The sequence below is a fragment of the Drosophila serrata genome, unplaced genomic scaffold, assembly GCF_035046125.1.
Source record: "Drosophila serrata isolate PLE 108 unplaced genomic scaffold, ASM3504612v1 contig_184, whole genome shotgun sequence".
Taxonomy (NCBI): domain Eukaryota; kingdom Metazoa; phylum Arthropoda; class Insecta; order Diptera; family Drosophilidae; genus Drosophila; species Drosophila serrata.
Window position 1 is genome coordinate 9,764,161 of NW_028257082.1, and position 23,885 is coordinate 9,788,045.

At 44.9% G+C, this 23,885-nt stretch overlaps 1 protein-coding gene across 1 annotated transcript; it reads left to right on the plus strand.

Moving 5' to 3' along the window:
* Nucleotides 1–4,442: 4,442 nt before the first annotated feature.
* Nucleotides 4,443–23,041, plus strand: nvy (CBFA2/RUNX1 partner transcriptional co-repressor nervy). The gene is made up of 6 exons (XM_020944159.2): nucleotides 4,443–4,827; nucleotides 15,717–15,984; nucleotides 19,975–21,290; nucleotides 21,358–21,537; nucleotides 21,600–21,725; nucleotides 21,847–23,041. Exons 1-6 carry the CDS (start codon nucleotides 4,825–4,827, stop codon nucleotides 22,207–22,209), a joined length of 2,256 nt encoding a protein of 751 aa, XP_020799818.2. The 5' UTR covers nucleotides 4,443–4,824; the 3' UTR covers nucleotides 22,210–23,041.
* Nucleotides 23,042–23,885: the final 844 nt, after the last annotated feature.

Here is a 23,885-nt window from a genome sequence, read left to right on the forward strand (position 1 = left end):
AAGCATATTGCTGTTGCTTGTTGCTATTGCTAGTTGCTACTGGTGCTGGTTGCTGCTGCTGTCACTCCACTGTCTGGGCTTTAAATGTATTTTTACTTTGAGTACAAGCTGTAAATCACATTCATTGGTTAAATAATATTTTAAGAACATTTAGGAATGGAAAGGATTGTTTTGGTAAAGGAAAATTAGGGTATAATTATTAATTAGGAGATCCTTAATATGTCATTGTTAGGTGCTGTTTGTCAGAATGACAGATATAGAGAGAGGGAGACAGAGCACAAGTTCCGGTTTCGCAGGAGGACGATCTGACAGCCGACCTGCCTACTTTTTAGAATCAATTATCGTTTAATGTTGCAACCTAGTCTGACAATGGTCAAGAAGGACCTCTAGACATTTACCAAGTTCCGTATAAATATATAAGTAATTAAAGTAACCAGTAGATCCATGACTAATTTCATACTTCTTCTCTATATAATCCTCTGGCCAACTTAAAGTGTGTAATTGCTGCTGTCATCAGAGCAGAACTTTGCACCATCAACTGTACGCTTTTCCCCTTTTCTCAACGGCTCGCCTTTGTCCACACTTCACTTGCAGTCGACATTTTTACGCTCTTCACTTTGGCCCAGGAGCAGAAGGAGAATCCGAATCAGAAGGAGAGTCGAGTCCCTTCTTGGCTTTTCATGTCCAAGACAGGCCAGGCGGCAGGATTGCCGCTGACGGCGACAATTTTAGCGCGGACAACCGCTGAGCAACTGTCGAGAACGGAGCAAGCGAAGGAAAGCCAAGGAAAGGGCAAAGCAAACTTTAATAGGCAGATCCCTCCCAGTGGGGGTGACAGGGGCCAACTAGCAGCGAACATCGCCATTACCATCCATGGAGGAGTGTTATCTGCCGGCACTCAGTTGCCGTTACCCGATTCCCATATCTGGGAATTCCCAGTCAGCCAGCCTCCTCCTCCTTCCACTCCCCCAACCCTTATCAAAAGTCAGTCAATGCCACACACACACACAGAGAGAGAAGGATGGTATTGGATGGGGAGAGACACCCAAACAAACAGCTTCATCCTGACCTGCTGGCCTAGAGGACGCATCAAGTGGGCGGTGAGTGTGGGGGTGGCTTGCTCTTTTCGTCCTGCTGCTCGTGCTATGGCTCCTGTTACGATTCCTGATTTTGTTTGCTGCTGAATTGGCGCTGAGCAAACAACTTCCTTATCGGGACGATACACGCCGTCGCCAGATAAACACGAGTGACGCATGTGCAGCATCAACAGCAGCAGCATCAGCATCAACAGCAACAGCAGCAGCAGCATCAGCAGTTACAGCAGCAACATCGTGTCATTCATTGTTTAAAATAAAAATTAATAATTCAATTATGCGTCAACAGCCAAGGAAAACATTGCTCTCTTGTTTGACCGCCTTCCTTGTCACAGAGAAAAATAATTCTAGTCCTAAAAGATGTGGGTTTCTTTCAAATAAATCGAAAAGTATATAAAATTTATGTGTAGTTAAGTTCATATGTATCTGAAATGTAAAAAAAAATATTATAAAAAGGAAATACAATATTCTTTTTTGACTTAAAGTGTAGTATTTAAAATTATAAAGAACAAGAAAGGAAAAAGTTTTTATATCCTTACACTTAAAACCGATATTTGTATATGATCCATGTTTTTCGGCAAAATCAAAGTTTAAATATAACATAACTGTCAAATAACCCGTGATTTCATTTCGAAAAGCTTTTATATTTATTTTTATTTGGTTAATAAATCTGCATACTTAATTAACCCCTTATAAAATTTTGAAAAAATGTCAAATTTTGTTTTGCTATTAAATATCGATGCTCATCAAGAATATATATGATTAATACGGTCGGAAATGACTCCTTCACTAAGTTTCAAATATCTGACTACAATTATAATACCCTACAAGGGTATAATGAATAATTATATAAACAAAGGAATTTAAAATATAGTCATAATAATTTCAGAATCTTAACTATATTTATAAAACCTTTATGGATTAAACCCCAAGAAAAAGTATAGTATCAATATGAATGTCAACAGCATATAATAAAACCCTGTGATTTTATGATCATATTCTTCTATATCTAAGACCTTCAATATACGACCAAATGACCCATAAATCCAAATATTTATACCGACACTCTGAATGCGCGCCATTTCCCTGAGTGTATATTTATACTTTTTTTTGCGACTGGCCATTTGGGAGCGGACTTTTGGACAGAAGCTGGCCCGGTCTGGTCGCAGCTGCTGCCTGCCGATGTATGCCACTCCAAATTGCCGTGATTTCATTCAATTTGTCGCAGCAGCAGCAGTAGCAGCAACAGCAACAGCGGCAGCAGCAACAAATGTTGCCACTTGCCCGGCGGCGCGGCCCAAAATTGTTTTCGTTTGCTACGTTCTTCCATGAGAATCTTCCTCGGCTCGGCTCTGCGCTCTCTCTTTTCCATTCGCTTGTGCGAAATGCGCATAAAAAAATGCTGTGTCCAACGCCCACAACCACCCAGCAGCTTTCCCCTGGTTTTTCTCTGCCCTCCCTCCCCCTTTTCCCGCATTTCCCAGAGTCGCAGACGACGACGACGTCAGGCTGGTGTGCCAATGCACAATTGTTGTTTGTATGAGAAAATCTCGCCTAATGGCGTTTTACATTATTTGCCGCCTGATGCTGCTGCTCCATTGAGGATGGGGCTGAGGATGAGGATGAGGACGACGACGACGTCGCTGCCATTGCCAACTGCTACCAAGTGGCAGTAGTAAAAGAAGCAGGCCAACTCCCCCTGTCATGCCCACCCAACGCCCAACCTACCCAGGATTTCCCGGACTCGGACCCCAGCTCGAGTGCCAAATATTCCCACTCTGCCCCGCCACGTTCGAGAGTTTTGTGGTTTAGGGTGCTTGGGTTTTCGTTTGTGGCAAGTTTTCCTCGAGCAAATTCGAGGAAATCCAAAGAGAGAGGTGGGGCGTGGGTGGTAGCCGGACAAGATGAATGGCCACTTATTGGCCAAAAGCGGGTTTTGTTTAAATTGTGGTGGTCAATTTGTATGGAACGTATTGAAACGTCTTCGCAGGCGTAGATTGATGGTGCCACCAGATGGCCACTGCTGTTGCTGCTGCTGCTCCTGCCTCTGGCTGGATGGATATGCATGAGATGGCGATGTGATAGATATGTCAATCGGTCGCTAATTACTATAGGGTAAGGGTTCTTGATTGGAAGGGAATGTGCATTAGGAAGAGAGCATGGAGTCAAGTATTAACTGATTGGTGTAAGGATTACCTTTTAATATGAAGTTCCCTAGGGGTTTGTCCTTGAATTGCAAATATTAAGTTCCTTGGGAGTATCTTCTATTAATGAATAGTGTTTTGCAGAAATTAAGGAGTCACAAATTGGATTTTCATATATGTTATTATCTCAAATAATTGTTGAATAATTGATTTATATTTTTATTATTTATATTAAATTAGTTAAATGATAATTGTGCACTTTCATATTAATAACAAAAATAAAACTCTATTACCTATAATGATCTGTTTTATTTTAATGATTACCCCTAACCAATTTCTGCACTCTTACAAATCCCACAAAGTTCCCATATTCAATCTTAAACCATATATACTTTATAAGTTTTTCTATTACACCCCTAAACTAATTGTATTGCAAACTGATCTCTTAAACCCACCAATATCCGCCCATTTCCAATTGGAGCAGCATCTGGAGATCCTTCCTCACAAAAACTAACATAAATCGCCTCTAATTTTCTCGCCTTACTCCGGAGTTTTCCCTAAGGAACCAAGGACTAAGCATTTGACATGGTGTGAACACAAGCATAAGGGCCTTTTCAGCGGGGAAAAACTGAAAGAGAAAGGGAAAGGGAATGGAAAACTCAAAAAGGGGGTAAGGAAAATCCAGCCTTGGAGGAGGGCTGGGAGTGTGTGCACAATTGGTTGGCAATTTATTTAAATATCGGCACGCAGTTGGAAACGCAATGCCAACTGGAATGCCAAGGCAGTGGAAATAAATGTGAAACAGCAGCGCGCAGAGACGAGAACGAAACAAGCTGCTGCCAAAAAGGAATTTTTCAGCTGCTGCCCAGCAAGGAGATGGAAACGGGGAATGGGAATGGGAAACGGGAACGGGAACGGGACCAGTGGCAGGGGCCTGAGAGCAGCAGCTGATGTTAATAGCCCAGCGGGCCAAATGCCGGCGACAGTGGCAGCGGCAGCGGCAGCGGCAACAACACGAGCAGGCGAGCGTCTGGCAGTTGTTGCCCCTCGATAAGCCAGCAAGGGGGCAAGGGAAACCCAAGCGAGTCCGGAACAGCTGTTCCATCTGCCACTGCGCAGGCGCCTCGAGGGCCACGAAGACCAGAAGACGATGACGGCGGACGAGCCGAGGCCAGAGCTACCTGGTCGCTGTGCTGCTCTCCTCTCACAAACAAACCCAACTTTCAACTGGTCGGACGTCCCTCGGTCGCCGTCGCAGTCCGCATTCCGCATTCCGACTTCCGCGTGTATCTCGTATCTCCAGCGCGCCATTCAAGATACTTTCGCATCCGTTCATTCAGAGTCAGTCAGTCAGTCGCCTGGCATTGCTCCGAGATGCCGGTTCGCGTGTCGCGCTGCTCTCGCCGCCTTCGATATTATGATTCGATAGTAAACAACAACCCAAAGTCAGTGGTCGCGAAGTACTGAAAGCCTCACAAGTGAAACGCGAAAATGCAACTTAAGAACTAAACGAAACCAAAGTCAGCAACAGATTAACCAGAAATCCAAGTATAACATAAGAGATCTGCCAAAAAATACAGGCCAAAATGGTGAGTATCTTGGAGATATGTCAACCAAACTCAGTGATATATAAGATACAATAACTAAAGTTAATGCCAGCAAGTGATTATCTTAAATAAAAACTATATAGATCCAAAATATGGTAGAGATGCATCTCGAAATAAAGTGTATGCTGAGTCCATGCAAATGGTATCCGAGAGATGCTGCTGTATGAGCCATGGCCAACACATGTTGATTGCGGCCAGCTGTCTCTTGCCACTCAAAGTGTCTTTGGCCTTATACAGTACAGATACAGTGCGTCTACAGAGACAGATACAATGATAGATACAGATACAAATACAAATATATGGCCACAAATCCAGATATATATATGCAGATCTGACGGGCCAAGAGATAGAGCTGCTGGTCGCATCTGTTTTTTATTTGCTCAAGCAAATTCGGCGAGCACAATTGCAGATACAAATTCGTTTGTCAAGTGCTCAAATAATAGTTTAAGACCCACACACACACACACACACAGGGGAATCTCGTCGTCGTTTTCCCTCTGCTTTGTCAGTTTCACGTGCGAAATTATAAATTATTTGCCCTCTTTTTGCCGCATTTCGGTAGCAGATGAAGAAGGAGGAGGACGGGGTCCGGGGCCCGGAAGCAACATCCACACTGGCTTTTTGGTCCATGACTTTGGCCGTCGCCGTCTGTTTCTGATGGCCTTGTGCGCCCGCGTTCCCAACAGAAACAGAACTTCCAACTGCAAATAATTGCAGCTGGCTGCCATGTGTCGCCGCCGCTTCTGGCGCTTCCACCGTCTGTCGATTCCATCTGCTTATAACCGAATATATATCGGTGGTCGAGAGTTGAACCCCACTGCTGCCACTGCAACAGCCTCCAAAAGAATCGGAAAAATCAGGGATGCCTATGACCAGATGTGGGCATTTTTTTCCCTGCCGAAACTTTATTGTTTATCGTCGTGGTCTAAGCAAAAAAAGAAAGGGTTGAAGGGGGGAAATGGCAATTTAAAGGCTTACTTTATGACATGTTTGGATTTATAATGGGAGAGAAGAGAGCTAAGAACTAAACAGAAAGGTATTAGATTAGTTTTATATAGTTTTCTGTATTTTATGTTATCTTTTGAGAGAATACAAAAGTATTAAATAATAATGCAAATGATAATATTTACATGTGATCTAATCAATATTATTTAGTACAATGATTATAAAATGTTGATTAAGGATTTTGTATTTTTTTAAAATCATATTTGCTGTCAAATTAAGAATAAACTTTTGCCAAGTTTTATGCATTTTAAAAATGTACTATGTGCTATGTTTTATTAAAGAAATTAATGTAAATAAATTCCTTATTTCCCCCATGATCCTCTGTTATTTTCCTAGAATTTTAAATTACCCCTGATTACAATATATATTCACACTCACTCAACTACCCTGTCAATAGCAATATAAATATTCTGATATGCCATTTTACACTTGATTGGAATTATATGGCCCATACCAATATTATTGGCAAAGGATCGTCGAAATTCTCGGGGATAACTGCACCGAGAGACCTGCTTGGTGACTCAGCCTGGAAATCACCTGGCCGATCTGGCCTTCGGTGGCAGCTGTTGCAGCTGATGATCGTCGAGGTGAACCCGCAGGGGGATGCGAAACAAGAGTGAGGCCAGCTGCCTTTTGGCCTTTTGTGTTCTTTGCCTTGTTTTTTTTTTTTTGTTTTACCTCTTCTCCTGACCCGTCGTCAGTCCTAGTTGGTGTTGTTGTTGCTGTTGTTATTGTTGTTATGGCGATTGCTATTGCGGTTGCTATTCCATCTCGGCCATCTCTCGCCATCATACCAGCTCCTCTTCTCGACGGCGCTGTCATTGGCATGACACCTGCATAAACATTTTAACAGCTTGTAGGCTCAGGCCGCGGTCTGTTTTCTGTTTTTCCCATTTTTTTCCGCTGCTCATTAAACAACGCAAAGCCACCACAAAAAAAAGAAAACAAAACCAAAACAACAACAAAAAAAAAGAAGCGAAAACATCTCAGGAGGAGAGTTTGCCCTAATTAGGGGTTGGACTAATTGATACCTAGTTTGGTTGCTTGATCAACATTAATTGGGATAGGTCGATAATTCTTTAATCAGAATATATGGTTATTATATGTATACATAGATAGTTATAGATATTATCACCTAGAAAAGAGACTTTAACTTTGAGGATGCTATCAATATTGTAATCTTATTCATTGAATTATGTTTAATATTATTTTTAAGCCTTTAAAATAATGCCTTAATTACAACTTCTCATAAAGGGATAAAATGTATTTATATTAAAAAAGATCATTTCTGCCAGAAGGTGAGCAATGATCTTAAGTAGTGGGTACTATTTTGTTTCTTTACAAATCTTAATAATAAATCAATTAAGGTTCAATGAAAGGCTAACCTACTCGGAGTTACCCAAATGAGCCTTAACAAATCATGAATAGCAAACAAATAATATTAAAATTAGGTCCTTAAATGGCCTACTTATCGGCTCGTGTCCAAGTGATTTGCCCTCCAATCATTAGCATTTCGAATGCCTACAGAACAAGACAGCTTAATTGGATCCAGCGAATAGATCGAATATATATCAGTTCAGTCTGCAATCCAATTAGTGTCAGCAATTTAATTTTTGTTTTGGCCGGTGGGTAGCTCAGCTCAGCTGGCCCCAAGCCTTGTCTAATCAGTAATCAGCGAGCAATCAGGCGTTCAACAAAGTTCTATTAAATAATGCATTGGGCCCATACACACACACATACACACACACTTGGGGCTGGTGGTTAGGCCCTTTGGAGGCGGTGCCTCTTGTTGCCGGTTGCACATGGGGATTGCATTTAAAATGGACAGCGGCGAAAAAGGCCAAAGTTATTAGCGTAATAGTCGACGACAACAAAACACACACACACCCATTCTCAGCCATAGACAGAGAGAGAGGAGAGTACCTTGTGGAACAGGTGAAAATGCACATGACAAGTGCAGCTGTTGGCATCAAATTAGTCCCGGCCACATGTGCCCGCCGCCCTTCCGCCGGCCAAAATCCCAACCGTACTGCCGGCGGCGGCAATCCATCAAGGGCTCAATCAATCATTAGCACGGCAAACTTTGCCGCACGAAAAATACAACAAAAAATACAAGAAAAAACAGAGCTCGCAGCTTGGAGCTTGGAGGAAAAGCCAAAAACAAACAGAAAAAAAACTTTTGGATTTTCACACCTTTTGCAATTAAGATGCCGACTCTGGGCCCCCGCCTAGACGACATTGACTAATGAGACGCCATTTTGTTTGCGGCCTGGGCCAGCTGAGACAACAGACAACATGGCGACCGGAAATAAGTCAATTTGCTTATTAGACTGACACGACCGAACCGAATGGCAGCGGCGGCAGCAGAAACCGAAGCCGAATGGAAAACCCTGCTCAAAGCTCAAACGCAAACATTGCAAACTCCCAAAGAGATGGTTCTTCCGAGGGGTGGTGGGCCAAAAAAGCAAACAAAACAAAGCAAAGGAGAGAGACAAAAAAAAAAAGGAAAATATAAAGCCAAAAAATCGCGAAAAGTGTCACACACAGAAAAGCAACTAACGGTTTTCCTTTCCCAGAATTCATTTGTGTCGGTCTGTGTGTGGCTGCATACGCTTAATCGAAAAAGTCAAAAACAAAATTCGGTGTCGCTGCCGCTGCCGCAACGCTCGCATCCTGTTTTCCTACTCCTAGTTCTTCTGTTCGCCTGGCTGCCTTCCTTTTTCCACCGCTTTTCCTCGCTTTTCCGCTTCTCCCCTCGTTGTGGCTTTTGCCACTGCCAGCGAAATTGTTGTCGCTGCAAGTGGCAGCTTATTAAAAAGACGTGGGCCACAACGAAGCACAAAATGTTTTGGGGGCAAGCAAAAATGTCATAGCGCAAAAAACGAGCGCTCTTTTTTGTTGTGCAGAAACAATGGAGAAAATAAAGTCGGATTGGTGGTTGGCAGGGATATATGTATATATTTATTTAGTGGCTAGAAATATTAGCTATTGGCTTGATTGCTTTCTGTGATTTCAAATAACCTAGTTATGCCTTTGAAAGGTATTTTCAGTTAAGTCAAAAGCCTCCAACTCATTTTCGACCCTATAAACCATATATAATCTTGATCAGTATCAACAGCTGAATCGATCTGGCCATTTTTGGGAGGATGTTCCCATTTTTTTTTAATGTTTTATAAGCAGTTACATCGTTAAAATTTTCAAAAATTCGAACAAAAGATTTCAAATTTAAATTCTAAACTTAAAATGCAGATTTGTTAGCCTACAAAAACTAGCACAAAATTGATTTAAAATGTTGATACCTGATGCAATTGTAAACTTTAAGGGTATACTATAAATTGTTAAGCAATAATATTTAAGTACCATTTAGAACTTTGTTAAGATATTTAATATTTTCAAAATTTGTCTAAGAGTTGCATTAGATAAACCGCAGTTTAGTAGATTTCTTAATCAATTTAATTAAGTTTTCACAAGCTTAAGCGATTTAATAGTAAAATATAATACTCCATTATATTTTTTGCTACATCTAATGGCTAGCGATCTGACTCCAGAACTGAAGTCCAATGGGAAACACTTTTCGTATCGCCATCCATTTCAACGTCTTAGCCAGTGACCTTAGTTCCACCTCCCCCTCCTTAAGGAGGAAAAAAGCACCGCCCAGGCATAGTGCCAGCTGCAATCCTTAGCCCATTGCTCGCTTATGTTTTAAACATTTAGTTGGGACAAAAAACACTCGTGTCCACGAGTACCGCGTGTCCAGTACAATCGCAGAAGCCCAGAAACGCAGACGATGTTCGCTGGCAGGCAACCAAAAAGCGCTTCAGCTCCTGCGCGTATTTGAATTGAATTTTGCCAGGCGGTGCGACATAGCTCAGCAGCCACAAATCTCCAGCCACAGACGCGAATGAAAAAGGGGAGTGGGACTGACCTTGTCTCACACTTACAGCCTCACAGAGTCTCCCAAGAATTCCCTACAATCTCTAGGAAAGGGGCGTTGGGTTGAAACCGACAGGCGAGCAGCTGCCGCAATATTTCTTGCGCCAGATGAAACACAGATGATGCCGGCGGCGACCAAGTGGCAGCAGCTGCCCCTGCCCCCTATCGCCTCAGCTCCTCGCACCAGGCACAATCGCCCTTCTTGTAACTTGTCAGGACACAGTTGTTTGAGCTGCTGCCTCGAGTGTCTGCAACAGATTTGTGCCAAAAAAGAAAAAAGAGTGGAAAAACTCAACAGGACTGGTGGTGCTGCAGGGACCAGTGTTGCTCGTATATCCATCGATTTGTGCATTTGGATCGAAGTCTAGGGGATGATTATCTCATCCCTGACATAACCAGGCCTCAGCCAGTGCCAGTGCCGTTGCCTGCTGCACCTGCTAATGGCCCCGGCTTGTGGAGAAGGTGAGCCTCTCTTATTAGACGTGCCACAGCCGCACACAGGTGCTGCAGTCGGGGCCATCAAAAGCACCTACTGTCATTCGCAATTTTTAATTGAAAACGGCAGCGGTTGCTGCTGTTGCCGCTGCTGCTGCTGTCTAGTACAGACTTGGCCAAAAGACATCAACAACGACACGTGCCAACATGTGTTGCCTCACTCGAAATAAAAACGAGAGAGAAATTTTAAAATTTGGTAAGAAATATGCATTTTAGAGCCATCAAATTATTTAGTAAGTAAATTTAGTTAAAAGATATAAGTGAAATTTCTTATGTAATTTATTTTTACCTGCAACATATAACCCTAATTTCCCTGAGTGCATTTACTTGGCTGGTGCTGCCACTGGCAGACAAGTTGGCTGAAAAACTTGAATAGCGTCACGTGCTGCAAGACTGGCAGAATGATTTTCCAATCAGACGAGAACAAGCGCCGGCAGCCGTGGCAGCTGGAAAATCTTCAATTGCGGAGCACGTTGGGAAATTGCATTCAGGCAGCGCGCCGCAGGAAGAGAAGCAGCAGCAGCAGCAGCAGCAGCATCATCAGCAACATGGGCAGCTGGCGGCCATCAGCTGCTGGCTGTGGCATAATTGGGATGCCTAAATACGTTTTGCGGGCAACATGTGGCAGCCAAATGTTCTCCAGTATTCATTCCCCCCTCGTGGCTGTGGCACACTCAACGTAAAGCAGTTCGTATTGGAAATAAAACAGACCATAAAGCCGATTAAGCGCGACACTCGTTCAACTGTTTTTCCCCTGTAGTTGCTGCTGTTGATGTTGCTGCTGCTGCTGTTGCTGTTGCTGTTGCTGCTGATGTTGTTGCTGTCCTGTGACAAGCCATTATCTTATTATGCCTCACACACACTGGCTGCAAATGAAGGGTGAATCAAGGGGCGGTCCAAGGGGGGTGTGGCACGTGCGGCGAGTAGTGCAAAAATGTTGGTGTCAAAACCCCGGCCTCCCTTCCTCCCCCTCCTGTTGCTGACTGGCAAAGCGACTCTGTGTGTGTGTGTGTGAGCGAGGTGTAATTTAAAATGACGCCAATGCTGCGGCACGTTGCCAACAGACACTCTGGCAGACGAAGAGGCGCTTAGCAAATAGTTGACGAGGGTTGCCGCTGAAGTTTCCTCAAAGAGTCAACCAATTACGTAATTTTATTGCAAGCTAATGATGGTAAATTAAAGGGTTTTTCAGCCCTTTATTGAATTAGTTTTGGTTGAGTGAAGAATTTAGATGGTAAATGATAATAGGAAGAAGATTATTAAATACATCAAAGTCTCTTTTGCTGGGAATTGAAAAGGATTTATGGAATGTAATTAAGTCTAGAAGAATTATGTTTTAACCCACCTCTTCCCCTAGATAACCTTGACCCTTAAAGTATAATAAGACAAGACCCAGACACTCCACTCAATCCCCACCAAATTCACCAATTAGTGGTAACAAATAATAATTAAAATTACAGCTCTCTTTGAACTTTAGGCCACGCATCGATTTCTGTAGCCTTAAAGCTTAGTAAACGCTTTGGCACATTCCTCACAGTACATGGAAAATAAACCATAATGTTCGAATGGCTATAATTGTCGGCGCTTAGTGTATAATTAAGCACCCGGCATCGCCCTTATCGGACGACCCACAGCTGTTAATGCTTATTACCCAACCCCAAGAACTCTTCGCGCAACCCATTCGGTTCCTGCTTTTTTTCGCCGCCTCCGCCAGCATACATTTGTAGCTCCATGTGTAATGAAGCAGCTGACGCAGCAAGTTGCAAAAAAGTTTTAACTGTAAAACACTCACACACACTGGGGCTCCGGCAGGGAATCGCTCTGATGTTGCTGCTGCTGCACAGGTGTCGTCGCCAGTAATCCCTCCCAGCAGCAGCAGCAGGAAGCAGCAGGAGCAGGAGCAGGAGCAGGGGCAGTGGCGCCACTTGCGCATAATGACGCACAATGCGGAGTCCGCAATACAAAGTGCCCTGGAGTTCCATGGTTCGAGGTCCGAGGTCCAGTTGGTTGTCATTCGCACACACACACACACACACATGTGGCAGGACAGGGATGGGTCGGAGGCGGCGGGGGTCAGGAAAATGGGCAGCTTACCGGGAAAGCACATGCAGCTGTGCTGTGATTTTCCAAGCTCTCCCATCACCCATCTCCCATCACCCATTTCCCACCTTCCCTCATTCACGGCTGCTGTTGCTGGCCTTCAACCCTCATTCCCACGGCGCTTCTGTTGTTGTTATTTCAGTTGGCGCGCCTTTTCGCTAACCACTCTTCATCCTTGTCCTGCGTCCTGTGGCTCCCAATCCCCGCCTGCTCTATGTGTGCTGGAGTGTGTTTTTGTTAGCAAAAGGGATAAAAGTATAAAATGCTTTGCTGTGTGTCCAGCACATGGCTCGCAACTGGCACGCCCCCCTCTCAGTGCCTGGCCCACAAAGGAATTAAATGAATGTCGTTTTAAAATTCGTCCTTTTGTTTTTTATGATCTTTGCCAGCCTAATTGAAAATTATGCAGTGAAAATTGTATTTTGCGATTGCTATTCATTTGTCAAATTGCTGAGCACGGGACTGGTTAACAGTTGCTGGACCTTCAAGGGTGGAAAAAATAAAGATAGGGGTTGAGATATGTCTGGATTTTGAAAGAGTTGATAAGAAATAAATATTTGAGATTTCTGTAAATGAAATTTAATTAGGTCTCTTATATATTCTACTCAAAAAGACTTTTACAAATCTATAAAGTTTCAAAAACAGAACACGTAAATCCTTAAAACTAGTCTAAGAAATATATTATATCGCCTTAAAATAAAATACTCTTGCTCAATCCCTGATCTTGCTTTGTCAACACCCTAAAGATCATGACAATCAACCTTTCTTGTAAAAATATGCATCAAATCTATCGAAATAATCAAATCAAAATGATTTTTCCTTAGTTTCGACTCTTATTATAAATCAGCAGCTGCTCCGCCCCGTCCCACTGTGGTGGGCTTTTGCTTAAATAATTACTTTTCCTCTTGGCAATTTCGCCTGCAGCCGTCGCAGGCTTCAGCCTTCAGCCTTCAGCCCCAGCCTCCGCCTCCGTCTCCCACATTCAGGGATTCTGGCGCTACTCGGGCTCCAGCTACGGCTTCAGCTTCAGCTGGCCCAAGTTTTGTGGGAAAAACTTCTGCGGGCGACATTTTCCATTTTGCTGCGATGGAAGCTTGCGAGGCTCTTCCAGCTCTTTGAAGTGCTTGCCTTACACACAGGCGCCGGAAGGTGGGGTGTATGGTGTGGCTCTGGAGGATGAGGCAGCCGAGGGCACTGGGGGCGCCTTCTGGCGACGACAGGCGACAGCTGCTTGAGCGACAACGACACCGCTGCTCCTGACATTTGATTCATTCGTCATAGCCAGGGCCAAAAGCGGCAGCTGCTGGCTGCCTCCGTTCGGTTCGGTTCGGTTCGGTTTGGGGCTATTAAGTGAGTCAGCCAACCTCTATACCCTCCTCCTGCTGCTGCTTTCCCTGCTCACAATTACGCTCACCTGCCGCCTTTCACAAACACTTGTTGTTCGCCGCCCCCCCTTTGGAAACATCCCAATCTACTCCTCCGCCTCACGCCCCACGCATGTTTTTGTGTTTTTTTGCAAACTGCTCTGAAAAAGACCTCGCAAAAACAGTTGTCAAGTGCTCAGACGGGGATGGGTTCAGCCTAAGATCTGGGGCCTGGACTTTCCCAGCGATGGGGCCTGGGTCGTCATTAGTCGGCAGCTGGCGGCGTGTCAAGTGTTTGTTTTTAATAGAATTTCATTTGCGGCATTTGTGTGTAATTTCGCTCTGATGCCAAACAGCTGCGGCAACTGATGAGCGGCAGTGCGGTCTGCCACAGACCCAAGACCTGAGATCCAAGATCCGAGATCCGAGACCCCCACTCGATTGTAAATATTGCTAGGCGGACGCGACGATTGACTTTAAACAATTGCTCTAAACATTTCTTGCACCTCGGCGAAAATAAAACAGCAGCAGTAGAAGTAGCAGCAGCAGCAGCAGCAGCAAGAGATTGATCGAAAACATGAATGAAAACGAACAGGTTTACATTGCCTTTGCCCCTGTGCCCCTCACAACCTTTCGCCTTTCCTTCGTGTTTTTCTTGTTGTTTTTACCCCCGCTCTTGTTTACGCAGAGGCAAGGCAAGCTGCACAAACTCCCACAGTCCGCAAAGGTATTTACATATTTTAGTGATAAAAATCAACACAAAAATGCTTCCCCTCATGCGAGCTGGACATGAGCGAGTCCAGGTGGGGTTGAGCACAGAGTGCGGAGTGCCTAATGCCGACTGGGTGACCGGAACTCCCCCCCCCCACACGTAAAAGTTCGAATTGCGGGGTAAACAGGAAATGCAGTTGGCGAGTCAATTAGCAAGACTACTGCCCCCCCCCCCACACCCAGCCTCCCTTCGACAAAAGCGTGAAGATTTCCCAATGGGGAAAATTCATTTAGTTGGGGCGCCGCCTCGAATAAAAAGTTCTTCAACTCAATTACCGAACAGGTGTCGACGGCGTGTGGACTGTTGGCAGCTGTCGGTGCTCTTTGCCTGAAAATTGTTTTATGTTTTTCCTGCCTATTTTTGTAGGAACCCAAAAATCCAAGGAATTTGTTGAAATTTGTAGGAATTGTGAGAATTGAAAATAAACGAAAATTAAATGTCACTAAAGCAAATTAATCCTCTAAAGACAAGGGGGATAAAATGAAACGGATGAGTAAATAAGTGCTCCAAGGTATATTTATATTTTTATATATTTTAATTAATTTCTCGGTGTTTAGAATGGATTTTAAATTTAATTTTGAGCTCTAACTTAGTTCATTAAATTGAAAATTGAAACATTAAAACTTTATAACTATCAATGGTTTTACAATATGTCAGAAAAATACAAAAAATAGTCTCTGTTTCAGAAACAAAACTATTTTGAAAATTAATAATAAATAAGTCTAAGACAACACTACACCCATTTTACAACAGAAGCCCTTTAGTTTTAAAGCGTTTAATTAATATTTTAATATAATCAAACTCTTATTGTGTAGTTGTCTCTGCATATCTGAATTTTCTGCATTTTAACCTCTTAAAAATCGAAAGCAATTTGGCCAAATTAAAGCGGCAGCTGTTCATTCTTCTTCACGACTCGAACAAAGAACGGCCCAAGGTCTTCTTTCGCCGTCGAGTGTGTATATTTGTGTGCTGGCGCGCCCAATTTGCATGTCAGACAACCATTTAATCAAATTGAAATCAAATAAGTTGAAAACATAATGTGAGAACTTTGTCACTTGATGTTTTTGTCTATCGCCCGCCGCTCTGGGAACCTGTGCAGTCTGCCCCGGAGGGTGGAAAATTAGCTGTGCGTGGGGGGAAGCCACCCACCGACCCGTTTCTAACCAATTTTCTTGGCTAACTATTTTCCGACCTTTTTCCAGATGGCGCTCGACGGCAAGGCGATAATTAAGGAGGAGATTACCGACAAGGACGCCTACGACGCAGCAGCAGCGGCGGCAGTGGCAGCAGGTGCCGCACTGGCAGTGGCCACCGCAGCTGTCCAGGCTGTCCAAGTGCCGCCCGCGTCATCGTCTTCGTCATCGGCGGGATCAGCGTCAGCGGCAGCGGCAGCAGCAGCAGCGGCGGCGGCCTCCAACAACACAGCAGCGGCAGCTGCCACAGCGGCAGCAATTAGTCGCAGGCTTAAAGGTAAGTGTAGCATACATCAATGCGCATGCACAGAGAGAAAAATATGAGTGCAAGATGCGGTTCGAGATCGGGAGAAAATGTGTCAGATATATTACCTTAAATTAAACCAGAATTCCACATCATTTAATGAAATTCAATATGATTTTCTAATGGATGCTTCCTAAAGTTTTAATAGAATTATCCTTATCAAGCTCTTGATCATCTTTTATTTATATTCATACCTCACTTACCTTAAAATCTCTATAAAAAGACTTTGTTTCATAGTCCTTCATAGTCCTGTATTTTTACAATGTACCCTCAATGATGTGAACTCCAGCAGCTGTGAGTGTCCCCACAAGCTTTAAATCGTTACTTTGCAGAGGAATCTGGTCGGAGAGTCTGTATCCTTTGCATTGCAAACTTAAACTGCACATCAGAGCATTGGAAATTCGTTACTTTTTAAATGGTTTTTTGGGGCAAAGACCACAGCCCACAGTCAGGAAAGTTCCCCAAATTTGCAAATGGTAAGGGCCAAGAGCATTTTGCTAGTTTTTACCCCGCATACCCCAGTAAAAAAAAAAAACACACAGAAGGAAAAGTGGGGAAAACCGCTGCTGGCATTGTTCCCAGGAGCAGCAGCCCGCACGCAGACGAGAATTTTGTTGCCTGCCTTTCGCCTCTCGGGGAACCCCAAAGGCGGTCGTTGCTTTGATTGGCGCTACCTGTGCCAGTTCCCAGGCAAATGATGTGTGGCCCAGCATTTAAGTCGCTCGATTTTCTTTCCTCTCGCCAGCAATTAGCATTTTCCGAGCGGGAAGGCTGAGGGCGAGAGCTTATTGGATGCCCATTTGCCTCATTCAAGCCGAGCTATGGCAAAGGCTCTTAAGCGCCCACAGTTCTCGCCCAGTTCCATCCCCTGCCGCTGCCGATGATAATCAGAAGCAGTGCATGATGAATATTTGCCAAAATGATTGTTTTCCCAAATGACTATGCCAGCAACAGCAATGACAGCAACAGCAGCAGCAGCAGCAACAACAAACTAAACTTGCCAACGTTTCGTTTTGTGCGCTCGACTGCAATCTATGGGACGCAGCTGTGCAAATTCTGTTGCCCACATATACACAATCACAGAGGAGGCACACACTCACACACACAGGCAGGAAAGTACACTGAGAAAATTTAGGATTAGCAAATAAAATTTCAGGGAATTTGTTTGAGGATTTAATTGAAAAATCAAAATTAAAAATACTCATATCTATGGCAAAAATGCATTAATTTAAGTATGAAAAGCTTTTCTGTGATAGAATTCATTAGGCTAACAAATCTGCATACTTAATTTCCGACTTTAAAAATTCGACATTTTTATCAATTTTTGTAAATTTTAACGATGTAACCCCTTTTAAAATATTCAAAAATTCGAAATCTTTTTAAACTTTTGTTTTCTTAATATTTTGTTATTAACCAATTAGGATTTTAATTGCGAGTCGGAATATATATGACTTTTGGTAATCCGTGGCGTTTTACGGATTTTATGGCCTCCGAAAGACCTGAACATTTTCATTTTTACATTTGTAAATGTTTATCTATATTTGTATGTGATATTTTTTTAATAAATCACAGCTTGAAAATTCCATAACTAAGCCAAAAATTGATTAATTTTTATTTGGAAAGCATTTCTATAATAGTTTTAAATAGGTTAAAAAATCTGCATACTTAGTTAAAAACCTGAAAATTTGGACAATTTTTGAAAAATTCAACCGTTGAAAATTTTGAAAAAACCGAAAAAATTAAAAAAATGTTTTTCTTTAAAATATAGCTACATCGATTTGGCTTTCGATGCTGAATATATACGATTTATTCGGTCGGAAATGACTACTTCACACAAAAACAAGCTTTTGAATAATAGTATTATACCCTGCAAGGGTATGTTTATTCCTTATTCAAAGCCTTGTATAAATGTCTTTCAAATTAAATAAATTACTATGAATAGTTAGATCCAATAAATCTACTATATTTTTCTCTGTCTGTACAAAGACCATACCGTTAGCATGCAGGCTGTTCGAGACTGGGACCACGCTGCGTATACGTAACCTTAAATCGATGTCGGTGCTGGAGGGAGCTCATGATGCTGGCAAATGTTGGGCCAGCAGTTGGAACCTCTCACACTGCCAGGTCTGTACTGGTTCCTCTCCCTCACTCCACCGCAAAAAGTGGCCAACATTATGTTTTAGAAAATATGTGAATTGTCAACACAGAATTTCGTAAATAGTTTTTCGGTTTTGCGTGGGCTTTCTTGGTAGCAGCTGCTGCTCGGTCGGTCGGTCGGTCTCCCTGGGCGCACCAACTTTGGGTCAGTTGAGGTTTTCCCACAACAGGACCAAACCAAAACAAACCAAAACTTTTAAGCCCGGTCAAGTGCAATATTTTACAATTGTACACCAGCCCAGGCAGGAAGGGTGCGCAGGCCAAAAGGGATGCCGGGATGTGGCAATGCCAGCCAATTAAGCCAGGAAAAAGGGGATTCAAGTAGTGGGAACAACTGGGAATGGGATCAGCAACAGAGAACGGGGACGGGGACCATGTGATCCATCATTGTCTATGTTTGGCATTTGATAAGAGCCGCCAACGACGACTCGGTTGACTGATGTCTCCGGCCATCCATGTGCCTGCTCCGGCCCACGGAGTGGTGGCTATCCAGTGCGCCAGTGTCTGTGTATGTCCCTTCGATTGGCATGGCGGTGGCGTGCCTGAATGGCTGTGAAAACACAGCCAGTTGCAGCTGTATCCACAATCATTATCACAAAAGCAAACCGTGCAGCAGCCGCACAGCAGCAGCAACAGTAGCAGCAACAGCAGCAGCAGCGGCAACATCAACTGACTGCCATTCCCTTCGTCGTCGTTGTTGTCGTCATCATCGTCCTCATCATCATGGTCATCAGCAGCATTCGCCACCCACAGTGTCTGTCAGCCACCCATCTGTACATCCAACCCGTCGCCCAATAGCCATCAACCCGGCAACCCGGCAACCCACACCCATAAACAATTTCCATTAGCTTGTGCAAACAAAGTTTGTGTGTGTTTGGCCATCGCAGGCGACAAGTGTGTCCTTAGCATTTTTGGTTTTATTTTAAAAGCAACGAAAAAACAATAGGAATTCAAGTACCTTTTGTGGGAAATACCTTTGAGGGAAACAAAATAGTTTGTGATAAATTAATTGGTTCTTGAAATCTTCATTAATGAAAATACAATTTAAATAATCTTTGTCTTGAGATAGAATGAACCATAGTTTAATTTACAATTATCTACACCTTTTTTAGGAATATATTATACCCTTCAAGTCCTGCTACCAATTCCCTCTCTGACTTATTTGTCGCCTGGTTAGTGGCTTTCCCAGCAGCAGCTTCTCCGTCCAGATGCGCACTGCGGATTTGCGTTAAGCTTTTCATTTTTGAGCTACACCATCGCTCTGGCAGGATCATGGATGCGATAGGACAGCACGTACCGCAATGTGTTGTGCCCAGTGCTCCTCCATCCAACCATCCAACCATCAACATCCTCATCCGAAGCCGCTCCCTCGCTGGCCCGGCAATTAGTGCGTTATGTGGTGCTTGATTTGCTTGCCTGACTGGGCTGAAACCACAGCAGAGCAGCAGCACACTTCGGCCGGGCCAAAAATGTTTGCTAATTTATTTCCCATGTTCAAACAAATTTGTTAATGCCGGCAGTTGGTTGGCTGGCTAACTGGCTGGCTGGATCTGTGTACTTGCCACTCCGGCCGGGTCAGTTCTGTGGGACAAGTGCTGTAGCTTGTTGTGGTCGGTGGCATTATATATATATATGTTTCCGCTCCTCCCTGGGCTTTCTGCTAATGCATTTGTAATGCGCCCGGGCTGCACATCCTGTCCTCGGTCTCGAACTTGGACTTGCACTTGTTTCCCTTGTTCGCACTCGACATGCAACTAACAACCTGACTCTGCTTTCCTCCTCTTCCTCTCTCTCTCTCTCTCTTAGCCAACAGCAGCGGCAGCAGCAGCAGCGGTGGGGACAAGAGCTCCTCCTCGTCCAGCAGCAGCAAGGACAGCAGCCACACATCCTCCAGTCGGAGTGAACGGGAGCGGGAGAGGGAACGGGATCGTCTTTGTCGAACTCCGCCGGACTCGCCGCCGGACAGTTCGCGCAGCCTGGCTCCCCGCTCGCCCCACTCGCCCTTGCAGCTCCACCAGCGACCACAGCGTACGGCCAGCGTTTCTCCGGTGGTAAATGGTGGCGGGGTGGGTTCCTCGGGCACCTCTCCGACGCCCACACCAGGTGGACAGCATGCCGCTTCCCTGGCTGCCGCCGCCGCAGCTGCAGCAGCCGCTCATGTGGAGCAAGCGCGTTTGGTGTCCAAGATGCGGAAGTTCCTGGGCGCCTTGGTGCAGTTCTCGCAGGAGCTCGGGCAGCCGGAGGTGAGTGAGCGGGTGCGAGCCCTGGTGCTATCGCTCTGCTGCGGCAGTATTTCCGTGGAGGAGTTCCGGCTGGCCCTGCAGGAGGCCATCAACCTGCCACTGCGACCGTACGTGGTGCCGCTGCTCAAGAATAGCATTGCGCTGGTGCAGCGCGAGATCTTGGCCATGGCCCGGGCCACCAACCAGTCAGCGCTGCAGTACGTAACCAACAACGAGCAGGCGGTGATGGAGTTCACTCCTCACGGAGTTCAAAGTGCTGAGTTTGGAGACATATTCATCCAGCTGGAGGCACCGACTTCCAATGGCGGCAGTGGCGTCTTCAAGCGTCGCTCCTCGGACTCCATGATGGAGCACGGTGGGCACAATGGTCTGCAGGAGTGGAGCGAGTACATGGCCAGCGGTGGAGCTGGCTATCCTCCGCCTCCTAGCAAGCGGCTGACCCTGCATCCTGGTCACTCCGTGGTCTATGGGGAATATGGTGTATCTGCTGAGGGTCTGCCCTCTGCGGCCGCCTTCCTGCAGCGAGATGAGCGAGATCTGCGAATGAGCGAAGCCCAGGCCAGGCATCCTGCTCCACCACAGCGTGCGGGAAATCCCAATCCCAATCCGAACCCAAACCCCAATCCGAATGCAGCTGCACCAGGAGCGGGAGCAGGTGGCGAAGAAGAGTGGAAGAACATTCACACCATGCTCAATTGCATCTCGGCCATGGTGGATAAGACAAAGCGGGCCATTACGATCCTGCAGCAGCGGGGCATTGAGCCACAGCATCCGAACAGTGGTCAGGAGGTGACTCCGGCGGCCATGGCCGAGCTGCGACGGCAGACAGAGGAGAAGGTGGCCGAGTTTAAGAGGAATGCCGAAGATGCTGTCACACAGGTGGGTTTAGTGTTCGTTAAGTCAAGAAATTATTAATTACTTATCATTATTTTTATTTTTTGTACAGGTCAAACGGCAAGCTGTAATTGAGATCCAAAGAGCCGTGGTGGCCGCTGAAACGCGAGCCGCGGAAATCATGACCCAGGAGCGCCTGCGCATGGAGAAGTTCTTCATGGAGATGAGTCGTCATTCCAGCGGTGAACGAGATTTGGACAACAAGTCACCATCAATGACCAGTGCCCAGAATGTAAGTCTACTTAAAATCAAATAATATACTTTGATGTATATTTAATTATTCTCCAATTGCAGGGCAGCAATCTGCAGCAGCAGTGCTGGAATTGCGGTCGCAAGGCCACGGAAACCTGCTCCGGCTGCAACATGGCTCGATATTGCAGCGCCTCGTGTCAGTACAGGGACTGGGATAGTCATCACCAGGTGGGGGTTACTTATTAATAAATAAAATCTATAAATTCCAGTTTAAATTATGAAGAATTACATTATATAAACTAAATTTCAAACTCAACTCTAACCAATTTTGTTTATATTTCCATTCCAGGTGTGCGGCAATTCGCGGGCCACTGAGCTGAGCGCCAAGCATCTGCACTCGGCCAGCAGCCTTCGCAGCGCCATGGCCACCCGATCCCCACCCACTCCCAACTCGGCCGTTCATCTCCAGGCGGCGGCAGCAGCTGCGGCAGCTGCGGCTGCAGGTGCCCGTGAAGCGGTCAGCGCTGTCAGTGGCTCTGGAGCGGCAGGTGGTGGTCCAGTTCCAGGTGTGGCTGGCGGGGGAGGAGTAAGCAGCGGTGGTGGTGGCGGCGGCGGTGGAGGAGGAACCAACGGCGGTGGATCCTCTGCAGCTGCAGCCGCAGCAGCTGCCACTCCAGGTGCTCTGGTGGCCAACGGGTTGGGCTCCAAATGACGCATTCGCATGATGAAACCCAAGAAGAAGTACTTGTGCTAGTCAAATTAAAGGAAGTGGAGGTCAGGCGGATAAGAAACCATATACACAAACACACACACTTAATTATGCAGCTAATATAGAGTTATCCAAAAACCAAAAAAAAAGAAAGTTAAGTAAAGTAAATAAAGAAAGGATATATTGTCCGCATCGTCACTTAAAGACACAAAAACTAGATGATGCTTGACATCCACAAAAAGGCATAAATAGATTCGATTGATGTGCATTTTCACTACAATTTATACATTTCAATGTTTTAAGCAGAATAGAACTAAGGAAGGAATTGAAGGAGAAGAAGTATTACTGAAACGCCGAGATTTGTATCCTTCAATCCCTGACTTACTGGATTAATGTACGGAAATTCCACTTTAAAGTCAGCACTTTCACAAAACAAAAAAGGAATAAATATTACTAACAATATGTGCACACTATTGAAGATTACATAAGCAAGTAAAATCATGAAAATTAAAAGCAACATTTGATAAACATAAACCGTAAACACCACACAGTTGTGTAAGTAAGCAACCCAAAGCAAAGCATTAACAAAAAACTGAACATAGTAGATTTTATTAATAATAATACAGTATATTATTACTATGGATATGATTACGATTATGGCTAATTTATTGATTGAGTTTAATTTATTGATTAGTATTTATTGTACTCCCTAAACTAAAACTTAATGTACTTTTACCATAAACAAATACCAAGTAAATGTTACACCTACAAAAAGCAAAAAGGCTGCAGGCCGCAAGAAAAACCCAAGAAATAAAGTGTTTTAAACCAAAACAAAGATTTCGATCCGATTGTCCTGCAGTTACCCTTCGTCCTTCTGCCATATTAGAAAATTAGAAAATAACATTTCGATTGGCAGCCCCGAAAGAAGGCCATGAATTGCGCATTAGTGTGTGAGAGCGGGTGTGCCCGGGTGTGCCTGGTGAGTGTGTGCTGGAAAACCACAAACTACTGTGATGAAATTTCAATTATCGTCACTCAGCTGTGCGCACCGTCTGTGTGGGTGAGTATCTGTGTGCGTGGCGGGGGAGGTGAGTACGAGTATCTGTGGCTGTGTGCTTGTATGGCACACCTGCTGCTGTCGCATTGCAAGCGACCAAGTAAAAGCTCGTTAAGGGAGCATCCCAGCGCAGCCCCCTAGCCTGCGTCGGCCCCTCTCCCCCAAGGACGATGCCACCCACAACATTTGTTGCACACGCACACACTGGCACACATGCCTTGCGGCTACCCCACACGCACACGTACACACAGGAAGCCAGCAGACGGCAGCAGCTTGCCTTTACTTCTGCCTTTTGTCTAGGATGCTCTGCGCTTTTTTGCAACCCTTCGGCCACTACCAACAACAGTAACAGCAACAACAATGACGATGATGATGATGATGGTGGCATTTGCTACCTGAGTGATTTCCCAAAGCACAACTCCAGCTACTCCAGGTGTCCCCACTTCCGTTTTGTTTGAAGCGAGATGCCTGCACATTCAAATGGCTGCACGTCCAGCGTCCAGGTTGCATGTGCTGGCTGTCCCTGCTCCCCGGGATGTCTTTTGGCCCTTCCATGGATCTAACCCCGGCTACCGTCCTCTCGATTGCCCCTTTGTATACCGTTAGCTTCTATTTAACATGC